Source organism: Lutra lutra, chromosome 6 (genome assembly GCF_902655055.1).
Source record: "Lutra lutra chromosome 6, mLutLut1.2, whole genome shotgun sequence".
Classification (NCBI taxonomy): Eukaryota; Metazoa; Chordata; class Mammalia; order Carnivora; family Mustelidae; genus Lutra; species Lutra lutra.
The window spans coordinates 81,532,254-81,549,767 of NC_062283.1; the positions used below are offsets into that span (position 1 = coordinate 81,532,254).

General features: G+C 38.1%; 1 protein-coding gene across 1 annotated transcript in view; it reads left to right on the forward strand.

Moving 5' to 3' along the window:
- LAMA2 (laminin subunit alpha 2) overlaps positions 1-17,514 on the forward strand; it is a 672,905-nt gene that overhangs the window by 649,601 nt on the left and 5,790 nt on the right. Inside the window, 6 exon segments of the mRNA XM_047732179.1 lie at positions 1,082-1,194; positions 1,529-1,718; positions 3,675-3,830; positions 10,828-10,981; positions 13,354-13,484; positions 15,357-15,579. Of these exon segments, the coding sequence (XP_047588135.1) occupies positions 1,082-1,194; positions 1,529-1,718; positions 3,675-3,830; positions 10,828-10,981; positions 13,354-13,484; positions 15,357-15,579 (967 nt within the window).

Below are 17,514 nucleotides of genomic sequence, written 5' to 3' on the forward strand. Positions count from 1 at the left end.
TCTGCTGAGTCAGCGCTCTCGGGGGCACTGGCCCATTCTGAGCTATTAAGTGCAGATCTTAAAAACAGATGTGTTGTTTGAGAGTATGCAGGTTATTTATTTTCTCGTGTACGGCATGTTCTCAAAGCCTGCAGAAGCAGCCTGTACTTCAAGTGCTTTTGTGAAAACAGAGAACAGAGGAAGGAATTACAACTTCAGTCATTTGAGGAGCCTTGATTATCTACTGAGCTAAGGGTTACACTGGCCAAAGACAGTCCCGCCAACCAGGACTGGCTATGTCATTTGCAGGGCTGGGATCAAAATGAAAATACAAGGCCCCTTTTTCAAAAAAGTATTAAGAAACTCAAGATGGTGACAGCAGAGCATTAAACCAAGTAAGCCAGCCCTGCGCCGAGCTCTCCCTCCTAAGAACCCCAGGAAGTGGATCTTTGAACAGTGACAGTTGAAATGGTATATGGTGGGTTACATTAAAAATGTACTGGGTTGCCTAGCAACTGGCTCAGGGCCCGAACGGCCTGACTTGCAAGTTTAGATACACCATCTTGAAAGTCTAAATTCATGGAAGCCTTCTAGTAGACTGATAATTTTCGAGAAAAAGTAATACAGTGGGAGACAGAAATGGAGAGGGCCAGAAGGAACACATTTTTCTACTCTTCTAATTTGGTGGCTAGTTTGTCATTTTCCCTGTCCCATCTTCGAAGAGTATAACTCTTCATAAGCAAAGTAAACCTGAAAAAGAAATTCCAGTTTTTTTCATAAACATCAACAGTTGGTTTTTTTTTTTTCCTTAGAGGGTAATGAAAACATGAACTGATTCATAAATATTTTTGGGCACATTGATTTGGCAAGTCAAGGGTGCAGTATAAGAAGATGGATTCCCACTCACTGAACATTTCACAGGAAGTGCCTACTATGTAGTAAAGTACCGAGATATGTAAGAGACCAGTTTTCTTCTTAAGGAGCTTCAGTAAGATTACACAAGAACATTAAGCGAAAATAGAAGAAACAATTAGATAACAGGATTAAATTTTTAAAAAGCGGAGCCCATAATCTCCTCTTTCTCTCCTGGGTAATTTTGCAGGGTCCTTGTGGAACAGAATCAGAACCAGCTCTTTTGATAGGAAGCAAACAGTTTGGGCTTTCGAGAAACAGCCACATTGCAATTGCCTTTGATGACACCAAAGTTAAAAATCGGTATGTATTCTTCTGAGATATTGGGAAAAAACTGATAAACGCAAGTACTGAGTATATGCGCTGATTCAAGTTTTAATCAACTATGCATATTCATTAACGCGGTAAGCCTTTTAATTCACAGAGTACAGTAGAGAATCCAATTCTATTGGCCTGAGCCTGAGGAGCTCGGTTTTGGAAGTCAGCAGGAAAAGTGGATTTGGAAATCACCTGGAAAGTCCTCCTCTCAGAGAACGTTTTACTGGCCTTTATGAAAATTCACCCACGGAGGCAACTTAATCTCGGAATGAGAATGCCTTTGTTTCTCTGTTTCATTTTGCATGCTTTCATTTCCCAGCCTCACAATCGAGTTTGAAGTGCGAACTGAAGCTGAATCTGGCCTGCTCTTTTACATGGCTCGGATTAATCACGCGGATTTTGCTACCGTTCAGCTGAGAAATGGATTGCCCTATTTCAGTTATGACTTGGGAAGTGGGGACACCAACACCATGATCCCCACCAAAATCAACGACGGTCAGTGGCACAAGGTAATAATAGCCCGTGGGAGGCGGCAGTGTTCCCTGAGGGGGAAGCTGGGTGGCAGCCTTTGGCATTCCCCTGGTGCAGATACAATTTTGCCAGGGCCGATCCTGACTCCGATGCTACTCTGATGCAGCTGAGGCTAAAGATAAAGCCGGTGCCCCAGACAACAGCCCAACCTTGGGAAGTGTAATCAGACCTGGGCAGGTTTATGTTCAATCACTCACAGGTTTCATCATGGTATCACAAGATGCCATTATTGCTATACAGCTGTGGTTCACAAACATCTGTCCCTCCCCGCCGCCGCCCCCCGCCCCCCCCGCCGCCACGGCCAGGTCGTTGAAGACATTTTTGCTACTCTCAGTGAGAAATGGGAGACGATGGAGCATGTTAATGTTAAAGCTCTATGTCATCCATGTAAAGGAGTAATATTTACTCCGAGATTACATTTTCTTCCTTTTGAGGTGCTAAAATGGCCTCTCTTTTATGAAATAATATTTGACAAACTTAAAAGCTGGTAAACAAAAATGGGCCCTAATGGTTCCCCTCCCCCATCATACCCCATACTGGTCTGTGAAAACCAAGAGTCTGAAAATCTGCTGGATCAGGTTTAAAGGGCTCTAGGGCTGCATTTCCACCGATAGCCATTTGGAACAACTTTTGAAACATTGGCCTTACACCCAGAAACTTGTACTATTATGGGCACAGAAGGCTCATCTGCCAGCTTACTGTCCTCTTTGGCATGACTGCAAATTGATAATATACTGCCTGATTAAAACAAAAACTCAGAATTTCTTTCTGCACCTGTGATCACCTATTCAGTAAAGCTTCCCTTGGCAGACCAATAAAATGTTTAATTTTGAGAGTTTGATATTATTAGGTGTTGGATTTTATATATTAACATACTGTGCCTTGGCATATCCTATAGAAAGGCAGAGAACCTGAAAAAATACAATAAAAATGCAAAGCCAATCAACTTGTTATCTTGGAAATAAGAAACGGAATCTTCCTGTTTGCCTGGGAACTTATAAGTGGCAAATACAGATCTTCATGAAGGAGCTCTCATTAAGGCTCATTCTCCTCTCTGGAATAAACATGACACTTGAAAAACTGACATATTGTAGGTCCACAATGCACGTGGGATTAAGAAAGGAGGGATTTATTTTTGAAAATTTGTTTTTTTAACAATTGCTTCCCAAACCAAAATAGGTAAATGTAAAATGAGGTCTTAATTATTCTAATCCTGATGTAGATTCATTTTAAACCATTGTTGTACTCCAGCATTAGACTGGGTCACACGTTCCTTTCCCTAAACTCAGATTCAAGTTTTTTTTTTTTTACACCCAAGCCAGTCTTGACACCCCCGATTTTGCCCTGCCCCCAAAGAGAATTCACCCCACTACTGAAATTTCAGCATCAGGGAGCTGGCCATCTTCCTCCCTTCCTTTGTACTGATCTAGGCTGCTGTGGAAATGGCTGTGCAGCCTTGATGTGTCCCTTCCATTCTGAGGGAGAAGTGCCTATTAGGCAGAGTGATATAGCAGGTCTGAAATTGTATGGGGCGGGGGGCGGAGACCAGGCTTTGCTCAAACGAATGCACGTTTAAAATTTTTGCAACCCACTTAATTCAAGACAGGGCTCCCGATCGGCAAGGCTGCTGGCAACACGCATGCCTCCTGATACATGGGCTCCCTTGGCAACCTCTCAAAAAGTCTTTAATCTAAAATTCACCCAGGATGATTTTGTACCCTTTTGGAGATGGTAGTCATGGAAAAGACAGAGTGTGGAATAGTCTGTAAAAACTGGTTTAATTTCACTTATGGGTTTCACACATATTAGGCACTTAGTAAATTCTTTCATTTTTTTTTTTTCCCTGATGAAGATCCAAAAAGTTCCTACATTTACACTCTGCGTAATTGAAATTTATCCATGATTGGCTTTAAGGACTCCTCTTCTTTTTGTAGATTAAGATCGTGCGAATTAAGCAAGAAGGAATTATTTATGTGGATGATGCCTCCAACAGAACCATCAGCCCCAAGAAAGCGGATATCCTGGATGTTGTGGGAATGCTGTATGTTGGTGGGCTACCCATCAATTACACTACCCGAAGAATTGGTCCAGTAAGGGTCTAATTTATTCATTGTGTGTGTGTGGATTAAATAACTACTTGAGTCATGTATGTATGTTCAATTATTAGATCATATTAGCCCCTGACCACTTAGAGGTGAATAGGAAATCATCTTTTCGGAGAAGTGACAGGTTTTCTAGACACATTTGACTAGGAGAGGTAATATCACCAAAGAGTGTGGACCCTGTAGCCAGACTCCCTAAGTTTGAACAGCTACTTAATGATTAACTAGCTGTGTGGTCTGCAGCGAGTTATTTAATCTTCCTTTGACACAGTTCCCTCTTTTGTAAACTAGGATAATAGTACCAAACAAACAAGATTACTCTAAAGATTAAATGAGGTAATACACTGAAAGTGTTTGGGAGAGTACTAAGCATATAGGAATACTAGAAAACAAGGAAGATAATGTTGATGGTATTGTTTCAGGACTAGAGATTTCACAAATATTGAGAGATGCGGTTACTTAAACTACATTTGTCCAGTATTGCACTGCAGTGTTTAGAATACAGTACAGGATTCAAAATTTAAAGTTCTCACATTATCAACCAGTGTTCACAAAATGTTTTGTCGGACTGTGTGTCCTGGTTTCCTTTGGAGAGCGTGATTTTAAGAAATACAGGGGAATCAGTGTTTTTGGAGAATATATTGAAAAGAAATGTGTTACATTTCTATACTCAGATCATGTGATAATGCAGCACTGTTCTTCATCAAAGACCTCTGTTCATCATAGTTGTAATTCTCAGCCTTTGGCTCCCCTTGTGGGTGATCAGGAGTATGTTCCTTTCTTACTTTTTGGATATGCTACCCAGGCCTATCAAAATAAGAGTCTCTGGAGAGTGGCAAGAGTGATTATCATGTGTCCCTAAAACCAGATGAAATAGAGTGGAGCACAGTATGATTGCATTATTTTTATGGCCCCTAAACTCTAAATGCTTCATGCAAACTTACAAGTTCTAAGTGCATGTGCTTTTTCTTAGAAAAGAGTTCATTGCTTTCATTAGACTTTCCTAAGGAAGAAGCACTAAGCCGAACTTAATGCTCCTTCCCAAATGGAATTGGAAATTAGATTATGACAAAATGTATATTTAGTAAGGTTACTAAACTATTAATAGAAACATATGCGGCTAATTAAAATTTTATTTAATTGTATAGTTGACACACAATGTTACATTAGTTTCAGGTACACATGTATTTTGACAAATTTATGCATTATATGCTATGCTCACAACAAGTATAGAACCATCTGGCACTATACAAGGCTATTGTGATATCATTGACTATGTTCCCTATGCCTTTTATTCCTTTTATTCCCGTGACTTCTTCATTGCATTCTTGGAAGTCTATACTTTCCACTCTTCTTCATCCATTTTGCCCATCCTCCAACCTCCACCCCCTGGCAACCATCAATTTGTTCTCTGTTATTATGAGTCTGTTTCTGCTTTTTGTTTTTTCATTCATTTATTTGTTTTGGGTTCTTTTTTTTTTTTAGATCTTACATATAAGTGAAATCATATGATATTTGTTTTCTCTACTTTATTTCTTTTACATAATACCCTCTAGCTCTATCCATGTTGTCACAAATGGAAAGATCTCATTCTTTTTTATGGCTCAGTAATATTCCATTATATTTAAATATCATCTTCTTTATTCATCTATAATAGATACTTAGTTTGCTTTCCTGTCTTGGCAGTTGTAAATAATTCTGCAATAAACATAAGGGGAACATGTATCTTTTTAAATTAGTGTTTTTGCTTTCTTTGGGTAAATACCCAATAGTGGAATTACTGGATCATATGGTAGTTCTATTTTTAATTTTTTTTGAGGAACCTCCATACTGTTCTCCACAGTGGCTCTATCAACTTACATTTCTGTTAGTAGTGTAAGAGGGTTCCCTTTTCTTTACATCATTGCAGAAACTTGTTATTTCTTGTCTTTTTGATTCTAGCCTCTCTGAGAGTGTGAGAGGATATCTCATTGTGGTTTCGATTTATATTTCTCTAATGATTAATGATGTTCAACATCTTTTCATGTGTGTGCTTGCCATCTGTATGTCTTCTTTGGAAGACTATCTACCCATATCCTCTGCCCATTTTTAATTGGATTATTCTTCATGTTGAGTTGCATAAATTCTTGATACATTTTGGATATAAACCCCTTATTGGCTATATCATTTACAAGTATCTTCACCCATTCCATAGGTTGCCTTGTCATTTTCTTGATGGTTCCCTTTGCTGTGCAAAAGCTTTTTATTTTGGTGTAGCCCTAATAGTTTATTTTTGTTTTTGTTTCCTTTGCTTAAGGAGACATATCTAGAAAGATACTGCAGTGGCTGATGTCAGAGAAATTACTGCCTGTGCTTGCTTCTAGGAGTTATATGGTTTCAGGTCTCACATTGAGGTCTTTAATCCATTTGAAGTATATTCATTTTGTATGGTGTTAAGTGGTCCAGTTTCATTCTTTTACATGTTGCTGTCCAACTTTCCCAGCAACCTTTTTTAAGAGGCAGTCTTTTCCCCATGGTATATTCTTGTTTGTTTTAGATTAAATGACCATATAAGTGTGGGATTATTTCTGGAATCTCTGTTCTTTTCCATTGAACTACGTGTCTACTTTTGTGCCAGTGTCATACTGTTTTGATTACTAAAATTTTGTAGTATCCTTGAAATCTAGAAGTGGTACCTACAGCTTTGTTCTTCCTTCTTAAGAATGCTCTGGCTATTTGGAATCTTTTGTGGTCCCATACAGTAAATTTTTAGTATTATTTGTCCTACTTTTGTGAAAAGTGACAGGGATTGCCTTGAATCTGTAGATGCTTTAACAGTATTTATTTAACAGTGTTAATTCTTCAATCCATGAACATGGAATATCTTTCCATTTGTTTGTGTCATCTTTAGTTTCTTTTATCAGTGCATTACAGTTTTTAGAGTACAGGTCTTTTACCTCATTAGTTAAGTTTATTCCTAGGTATTTTATTTTTTTTTATTGCAAGAGAATTTTCTAAATTCTCTTTCTGCTACTTTTTTAAATTAGTATATAGAAATGCAATCAATCTCTGGGTATTAATTTTGTATCCTGTAATTTTACTGTATTTATTTTTTCTAATAATTTTTTTTGGCTGAGTCTTTAAGGGTTTTTTGTTTTTTGGGGTTTTTTTTTTTGTATAGTATGTGATTTGCAAGTAATGACAGTTTAACTTCTTCCACCAATTTGGACACCTTTTATTTCTTGTCTGATTGTGGTGGCTAGGATACTCAGTCCTATGTTGAATAGAAGTGTCAAGAATGGACATCCTGGTCTAGAACCTGATCTTAGAGAAAAGCTCTCAGTTTTTCACCCTATGTACCTTAGTTCTGGGTTTTTCATATATGACCTTTATTATGTTATGTTGAGGTATGTTCCCTCCTAACCCACCTTGTTAAGAGTTGTTATTAACAGATGTTGAATTTTATCAAATATTTTTTCTGCATCTTTTGAGAGGATTAAATGATTTTTATTCTCCATTGTGTTAAAGGTAGTATATGTTGGTTTTGGAATGTTGGACAATTCTTGCATCCCCAGAATAAGTCCTACTTGATTGTATTTTGAATATGCCATGAAATGTGCTTTAATGTTTTGTTGAGGATTTTTTGCTTTTATGTTCATCAGAGATAATTGGCCTATAGTTCTCCTTTTTTCTGTGGCATCTTTGTCCAGTTTAGGTATCATGGTAATGCTGGCCTCATAGAATGTATTTGAAAACTTTCCTTCCTCTTCTACTTTTTTAGAATAGTTTGAGGGGAATTATATATTAATTATATAATCTTCTGTATATTATATTAACTCTTCTTTAAATGTTTGGTAGAACTCATCTGCAAAGCCACCTGGTCTAAGACTTTGTTTGTTGGTAGTTTTTGATTACACATTCAATTTTGTTACTAGCAATTGGTCTCTCCAGATTGTCTGTTTCTTCTTAATTCAGTTTTGGAAGATTGTATCTTTCTCAGAATTTGCCCATTTCTCTAAATTGTCCAATGTGCTTGCATATAATTTTTCATAGTAGTCTCTTATAATCCTTTGTATTTCTGTGGTATCAATTGTTCTTTTTCATTTCTGATTTTATTTGGGTACTCTTTTTTTCTTGGTGAGTCCAGCTAAATGTTTATCAGTTTTGTTTACCTTTTCAAAGAACCAGCTCTTGGTTTCATTGATTTTTTTTTCAAGATTTTTTTTTTTTAATTTATTTGACAGACAGAGATCACAAGTAGGCAGAGAGGCAGGCAGAGAGAGAGGGGGAAGCAGGCTCCCTGCTGAGCAGAGAGCCCGATGCGGGGCTCGATCCCAGGACCCTGGGATCATGACCTGAGCTGAAGGCAGAGGCCCTAACCCACTGAGCCACCCAGGAGCCCCTTTTTTCAAGATTTTATTTGTTTATTTGACAGAGAGAGAGAGCACAAGTAGGGGGAGCAGCAGGCAGGGTGAGGGGGAGAAGTAGACTCCCTACTGAGTAAGGAGCCTGATGTAGGGCTTTATCCCAGGACCCTGGGATCATGACCTGAGTCGAAGGCAGACACTTAACTGACTGAGACACCCGGGCACCCCATGATCTTTTCTATTGTTTTGTCTTTTTCATTTATTCCTGCTCAGATCTTTATCATTTCATTTCTTCTCTTCACTTTTGTTCTTATTTGTTCTTTATCTAGTTATTTTATACATAAGGTTAGATTTTTTACTTGAGATTTTTTTTTTCGTGAGGTAGGCCTATCAATTGCTATAAATCTCCCTCTTAGAACTGATTTTGCTGTGTCCATTGTATTTTCATTTTCATTTTTAATACCTTCAGTGACCTGATGGTTTAGTTGCAAGCTGTTTAGTGTCCACATATTTTTTTTCCAATTTTTTCTTGTGACTTCTTTCTAGCTTTATACCATGTGACCAGAAAAGATGCAAATGATGTCAGTCTCTTCAGTCATATTTTGATCTATCCTAGAGAATATTTCATTTGCTTTTTTTGTTTTTAAGATTTTATTTATTTATTTGACAGAGATCACAAGTAGCAGAGAGGCAGGCAGAGAGAGAGAGGAGAAAGCAGGCTCCCTGATGAGCAGAGAGCCGGATGTGGGGCTCGATCCCAGGACCCTGGGATCATGACCTGAGCCGAAGGCAGAGGCTTTAACACACTGAGCCACCCAGGCATCCCTTCATTTGCTCTTAAAGAGAGTGTGTATTCTGTTGTTTTGAGATGGAATGTTCTGTGTATATTTGTTATGTCCATCTGATCTAGTGTGTCCTTCAAAGACACTATTTCCCTATTTTCATCCTGGATGATGTATTTGTTGATATAAGTGGGGTATGAAAATCTCCTGCTATTATTGTATTGCTGTCAATTCTCCTCTTATGTCTGTTAATATCTGCTTTATGTACTTAGATGCTATGATATTGGGTGAATAGATATTTACAATTGTTACATCCTTTTGCTGGGTTGATCCCTTTTCATTGTGTGATGTCCTTCTTTGTCTCCTGTTAGTCTTTGTTTTAAAGTCTATTTTGTCTAATTATAGATACCCTTGCCCTGGCTTTTTTTTTTTTCTCTCTTCTATTTGCACCATATAGCTCTTTCCATCTCTTCACTTTCAGTCTCTAAGTGTCTCTAGGTCTGAAGTGAGTGTCTTGTATATAACGGATAGATGGGTCTTGCTTTTTTTACTCATTTTACCACTCTGTCTTTTGATTGGAGCATTTAGGTCATTTATATTAACATAATTAGATATGTACTTAATGCCATTTTGTTAATTGCTTTCTCATTGTTGCTGTAGTTCTCTATTTCTTTCTTCTATTGAACTCTTTGTGATTGACAACTCTTTGTAGTGTCATGGCTGGCTTTCTCTTTGTATTTTTGTGTATCTATTATATGTTTGGGGTTTGTGGTTACCATGAGGTTCACATGTAATATTCAAGTACATAGCAGCCTGGAGTGTTTCAGTATGCATTGTTCCTGCGTAATCTTGGTGTGATGGCTGGAGCTAGAGGAAGCACTGACCAGTGGTGTCCCAGTGTGTACCACCCTGGGGTCATCTTGGTGGGACAGCTGGAGCTGGTGTAATCTATGGAGGCAATAGGCCAGCAAGGGCTCCTGCTGTGCTCCATGCTATCAACATGGAAGGGGAACAGGAGCACCGGGGTGGCTCAGTTGTTAAGCATCCGCCTTCAGGGTGCAGGGATCAAGCCCTACATCAGGCTCCCTGCTCAGTGGGAAGCCTGCTTCTCCCTTTCCCTCCGCATCTCATTCTGTCAAATAAGTAGATAAAATCTTAAAAAAAAAGGGGGGGTAGAGGGGAACATAAATCATGGTTCTCACTAGACCAGACCACTGACCCAGAGAGTTCCAGCAGCTCCCCAGCTCCATTTCTGGAGCTGAACCTTTTAGGTACTAGTTGCTCTTTTTCTGTAGAGGAATCTGTTCTCAGTCCCTCAGCACTATCCCTCATCACTGCTATTCATAGCGTTGGGGGTGGAGGTTCCTTTCATTGCTATGTCTCTTGCCATTCTCTTTACCTTTCGTTGTGCTATGCGGTCAGCCTTCGATTCTTCTATGGGAGGAATTGCTTCATAAGCAGTTATAGATTTAGTGGGTCCATGGAAGTGAGTTCAGGATCTTCCTACATCACACCATCTTGGACCAGATCCAGCATAAGAGACTAATTAAAAGTTATGATATTCACATGGAGCACATAGTTCTGCAAACCAGAGGTCCCATTAGAGACACAGTGTACACTATTTAGAATATCAGAACAATATAGACACAGGCAAGATACATCCTAGTGGAAAAGCACAGCACAGGATTCTCTGCACCCTTTGTGGGGAGCTTGGGGTGATAGTACAGCTCCAGGTAGTTTGGAGGCTACCTTAAGACAACTGGCCAATGATTGCAAGCACACAGCATCCCCACAAATTGCTAAAGGCAAAGTTCTGGTAAAACCTGATATTTGTTTTTTTCTGACCTGAATATTTAGGTGACCTACAGCATTGATGGCTGCATCAGGAATTTTCAGATGGTGGAGGCCCCTGCTGACCTCGAACAGCCAACCTCCAGCTTCCATGTTGGAACATGTTTTGCTAATGCTCAGAAAGGAACATATTTTGATGGAACAGGTTTTGCCAAAGCAGGTAAGGCACTCCCATTTTCTTCCTGTTGAATATTAAGTATGTACCAATATTAACTTATTGCTTATAGGGGAAAACAAAAGCCCTGGATTTCTTAAATTAGTATACCTAAACCAGAAATAAAAATGTATAGAAGTAATAAAAATGTCAAACATTAAGGTATCTTATTCTTAGGCAAACTAATAGAAAAAAGAAAGTAAAAGGCTATTTGGAAAGTTCGTTTCATCTTCTTCCCTAGAGATCAATATCAAAATAAATTTAATTCTACAAGAAGGTCTATATGTTTACACATGTAATTTATCTACTTTCCAGTTTTCCCTGTCTACCTTTCTGAAAATGAGATAGCATTTTTCTTTCTTCCTCTCTTCACTTCTTTGTGAGGCTTCATGTCATAATCACCCACTCATACACCCAATACACACATACTAGTGTCTATGTCTCATTGATGGGGATGATAGCTCATCCTTTTCCCCTGACTTTAAGGATCTGCCCCTTCTAATGAGCATTTCCAGACCAAGTCTGGATCTCTGATATTAAATGCACAATTTGGAAAAAAGGAAAGAAAATAAATTCTGTATAATAACAAAAAAAGACATTAACATAGACTATTTAGTCCTAGGGTTACCATAGATACATGCATTTATTTTTAGAAATGAATTAATGCACACATAATATATAGAAGTTATCATGGGAAATGGAAGTAAATAAGGTATTGTTCCTTCCTTCAAAAATATCCTATCAATAGGTAAGTATTGGTCTGTTCAGAAATCAGAAGAAGTCAAATAAAAAATATTTAAAACTATAAAAAACATACAAGCAATTTTCTGTGGATATTTAGAAGAAAAATTAATCTTGGTTGGGGAAATCAGGAATTGACATTTGAGTTAGGCTTTAAAATAGTGAGATGAATACTCACATGCAAAAGTTTTCAGAGATGGAGGGGCAGAGCCCTCAAACAAAGAGTAAAAGTGCGACATTTCACCTATAGCAGAAGCAGAAAAGAGATAAACAAAGGATACGTTAAACATTAAAACACTGGGGGTAATGATGAGTCCAATATTGCACATGCAGTGAAAATCCAGTCTTCCCCAAGATTTCTGCAAACTCACAGATGGCTGGCATTCTCTTAGTCAAATTTGATGGCAAGTTTCAGCGGTTGATATACTGACTTGCCATTCTGCCTGGGCTCTTTTGGTTCTGGATCAAACTGGACCAGAAAATGAGGCACTTCCCCAACTTCCAACAACTCCTGCCATCCCCTCAACAGACAGTGTAATACAATTTATATAAGACTTGGACAGTTAGAAAAGTTTATGTCACTGGAAAGATACAACTTCAATTAAACCTTTAAAAACTTTTCAGCTACCCGATCACTGTGGCTTTTGCTGTCCACTTCACTCTCTCTGTCTTCAGCTGAACTGCTTCATGTTGTTCCTTACTTCTCCATTTCAGGGATAAAAACAAGCACTTTCTGTTTTATTTTGCAGAACAATTGCTTCTTTTTCTCTTGAAATCTGCTCCAAATCCACCTGTGCACATTGCAAAGCCATCAAGGTTCTGAGTAGAACAACAAGTTTTTCACATAAGCGACACTACCCCTCGCGAGAGACAATTGTGGTTACACACAGCACTTATTTCTTGCCTAATAAATAGAAGACATGCAGAAAATTCCCATGAGTTCTTCCCTAGCACTCTATGCAGTTCATGTGGTCTAGCCTGCTCTTAATGAATGATTTTGTTTCTAAGAGGCAGGTCTTAAATATTCTCTAAAAGATTAAATAATGTATCAAATATAAGAAATTATAGAAAAATCTTGCCTGGATGAACTGGAAACATCTATTTGTGTCCCAGATTCTATTCCTTCAAAACTGTGCTTGTAATTCCTTTCTTTATTAATAAAATGGGAAAGTTTGAACCCTTTCAGATCACTGTGGCACAGTAATCTTAGAGTGACCTGGTAAAATCTTACTGAATAATCACTGAAATGCTTGACTTAATCTAACAGTAGGACTTCCAACATAACCATACAGTGCTGTGAGATTCTTTGAGTTAATCTCAGTGTGGGTTCATCCATTTATTTATTCAACACTATGTATTAAACCTCCCTGTGTGCCAGATACTTTGGTAGGCACAAAAATAAAATTGCCCTCCCAGAACTTACATGCTAGGAGTGAAGGCAGCCAAGAAAATAAGCAATAACTATAAAGTGTGTCATATGATACAGTGGTTGGAAGTATGGGCCATAAGAGAGTCCGAAACTTATTATAATTGACTAACATCTGAACTGAAATCTAAACCATGGCTTTGTACAAATTTGAATTAACAATCCCTAAACTATAATTCATGATTTTTTAAAAAAAATCTTCATGTTACAGTTGGTGCATTCAAAGTAGGATTGGACCTTCTTGTAGAATTTGAATTCCGCACAACTAGAACCACTGGAGTTCTTCTGGGAATCAGCAGTCAGAAAATGGATGGAATGGGTATTGAAATGATTGATGAAAAGGTGAGTGTCAGTTTTCAAACTGTTTCTGATTTCCTCACAACAGTGTTGTTCATATATAAGAACCTCTTTGTGAAGCCCTACTGTGTTCTTTGTTGGGAGAAACTAAATTATATCTTTCCATCCTTCTAGATTATCTCTAATGTGTGTTTTCAGCGTACTTATTCTGTAGACAAGTGTAAACTCTTGATGTGCTAATTCTACAGTAAGCCAACTGTGTTAACGAATAATGGGCCAGAGGGTTTTAGATCTCTGGCTCTTACTGTGTTGTTAAAGGTACATGAATACCCTGTATGTAAAACTATAGATTCCAATGGAAAAAAGAGGAGGGGGCCTGGATTGTCTAAAATCAGTCTCTGCCTCTACTAACCCAGTAGGCACATCTGAGAGGTCAAGGTGGCCAACTCTCTCAGTGGTTATTTAAAAGCATCTTGATACCATTTCAAAAAAAGTACAGATTTATACTCAATTTATATTAGTATAATTTTGTCAATTTGCTTACAATGGGTAAGCTAATTCTAAACACATCTCCAGTCCCTGGCTGCCTCTGAACAGCATCCTGCAACGAAATGACCTGTGTATATACTTTGTACAGGCAGCAGGTAAAGAGGCAGACAAAGCAAGAAGTTACCCAAGTTTTCTATCTGGCTCTTAAATAGGAATCATACTACATCTCTGGTCATATTTCCACTCCTACAGTGTTGTGGCCTCCCAAGAAGAAAGACCACATGGTAACCTCAAATATGCTTTCCATTGCCTCCTCTCCCCCTCCTGTCTTTAAACCATCATCAGAGGCGAAAAAGAAAAAGGGGGAGGGGGGAGGCTAATAGCTTTGCATATTTTCAAAACACGTTCACTACATCTTAGAGTAAGCTTCATTTCATCACCAGCTTACAACCACTGTTATTATCAATTTGTTGGGGTAACAAGTTCCAATACAATGCATGTGTATTTCTTACCAAGTCCTGCTCTTACAAACTTTACCCAATGTAGTAAAATCTTAATCTTTGCATTACCATTTAATTTACAAACTTTTCACCTATTGCAGTTTGTCATCTTCTTTTTAAAGCCCTTGTGTCTTTCTTTTACCTTGTCAAATGTGTTGCCAGACTGACTGTTTTTAATGTTTCAATATGTTTCTTTGCTTCATCAGCTTCAAAAGAATTCTGTCATCTCAAATTTCAGGGACTGTGCCATGTTACTGAAAACAGATTTTTCTCATTTAGACATGAACTTCCAATCTAAATTTTTCATTGTTAAGAATTTAACTGGCCTCCTGGCTCAAAGTCTTTGGCACCGTGACATGAAGCCTGCCCAGGAAAGTAATTGATGTTATTCTCAATCCTGCATATAAAATGGAATCCATGAAGGAAAAAAGAATATATGCAATTAAAACATCAAAAGCTTACATTTAAAAAAAAAATTCTCTAAAATGAATTTGTAAATCGAATGAATGAATCACTCTAAACATCTTTTAAGAAATTTTGTAAGGTTCATTAAGAACTCTCACACTCTGTAAAGATCTATGGTAGGATTTGTCCCTGTGCATATGAGGTCCTTTTTTTTTGGTCAGCTAGCCTCAAATTATATGTCACATTTTCTGAAAGCAGAATTATTATGAGTCTCACACATCTTGCCTATTGCTCCCAACAATGCCCAGAAGCAAAAAACATACTTTGTGACTCCTGGTTATTAAATTTGTATTTTAACTTCGGTCAACCTTTTTTTTTTAAGTTTTAAAATGCCCCAGATATATTCATTTCTAACTCTTCCGGCTGATGACTCTCCTAGAAACATAACAGTTTTTGCTATGTGAACCATCATGATACCTTTCTAATGATACCATCTGTGACTGTTTGATTTCCTACCTTCTAGCTTATGTTTCATGTGGACAATGGTGCCGGCCGATTCACTGCTGTCTATGATGCTGGGATCCCAGGGCATTTGTGTGATGGAAAGTGGCATAAAGTCACAGCCAACAAGATCAAACACCGCATTGAGCTTACAGTAGATGGGAATCAAGTGGAAGCTCAGAGCCCAAACCAAGCCTCTACATCAGCTGATACAAATGACCCTGTGTTTGTTGGTGGTTTCCCAGGTGAGTCTCATCTACTCCAGCAAGAATTTCTTTGCTGTTACTGGATTTAAAATATTTACTTTTCTGTAAATATGTCCAAGAATGTGTGCTTAAGTATACTTCTTAGCTTTAGAATCTACTCCCATAAATAACACCTTACCTGAAATTTCCAGTGCATAAAATGAGCATATTACTTATATAAACCACATGGGACTGAACTTTACATGATAGCCCCCAAAGTTTCATTCATGGGGAGATGGGGGCTAGAGGAAATGAATTTGGCTTATAAAAGATAAGAGGCATTTAAGAGCAATGAAGGCCAGAGTTGGTGTTCTTTCTGGTTTTTTGAAAATTAATATACCAAAGGAATTATAAAATGTAATGGAACTTATTTCCTCAAGTTCTGGAAATCATTGGGTTAAACCAGCTAATTTCCCCCTTAGGTTATTATAGAGTTTATATTACAAAGAAACCCAAGCAATAAATCTGCATTCAAAATCCCTAACCTGCACATGAAGTATAATATCGAAACCACAGAGAGTTACCAAAAGTGCCCATAAACAAGAGTGCCCAACTTGATGAGAAATAACCCAACTGCCTCTTTACAAATACAGCAATAACACATTCTTGGAATGGTCTTTCAGCATTTTGGCAAGAGAAAAATGGTTTCTCTTTACATAAATTCCCATTTATGTAAAGCTCCTCTGCTTAACAAAACGAGCAAAATGTATATTCAGCAGTGGTTAGTGGAGAAAAAGATACAGGAGCAATGGGGACCAGTTCACAACTCCTTTTTCCAAAATTGCTTCTAAGTTTGTAAAGAACCTACTTCTGCTTCAATCAGGATAACCCCCAAATATTATGAAGGAGACAGTGTATTTCTCCATTCATGGTCTATGAAATGGGATCCTAGTTAGCACCTGCAAGGCCTCCTGAAAGAATGGAGTGTCTTCTTAGCAACAAAAACAAAATCTGTGTGAGTTTTCAACCAACTTAACATTTGGGGATGTATTTTTACAATGTAAAAAAGCTAATAAAGTCACCATTAAAAGCCTATATCCTAATTCAGTAAAGTATTTGGTCAATTGAATTCTTTCATTAAATCCCATAATATGTCACAGCTATAAATTTATTCATTCCAAACCAAATTGCTATTTTAAAATACATAATTCTACAGGTCTCCAGATTTCAGAACACATAACTATAGAAATGCTATAGGTTTAACTATGAGCAAAGCTAAGAACAAAATCACTAACTTTACCTAAAATGTCTAGTTAACAGCTAACTTTAAAACATTCCCTTGGGCACCTGGGTGGCTCAGTGGTTAAGCCTCTGCCTTCGGCTCAGGTCATGGTCTCAGGGTCCTGGGATCGAGTCCCGAGTCGGGCTCTCTGCTCTGCAGGGAGCCTGCTTCCTCCTCTCTCTCTCTCTCTGCTTGCCTCTCCACCCACTTGTGATCTCTCTCTGTCAAATAAATAAAATCTTTAAAGAAAAAAAAAAAAAAACATTCCCTTAAAAAACTTTCAGGGAAGATGGCAGAAAGGACTAAGCTCACCTTGTCCCACAGACACACTAGATAACATACACATCAGTGTAAATAACCCAGAAAATGAACTGAAGACAGGAAGAAAAAACTCCACAACTAAATGTGGAGAAGAAGCCACATTGAAGAGGGTAGGAAGGACACAACCCCAGTGAGGAGCTGGGTTTGCCATTGGCAGAAGAGAGGGAGAGAGGAGAGAGTAGACTATCACACTGGGGATACTGCATAGGGAAGACAAATCCTTATAATACCTGGCTTTGAAAATCAGAGAGGCTAAATTTTGTCAGTTCTTAACAACCACCAGAAGGATGTAAAGCCTGGAATGTTAAAAATCAGTAGACCTGACTCTGGGAGAGCCAGAAGAATGGTAAGAAGTCCCCACCCATAAAGAAAGAGCCTGTGGAAAAAGAACA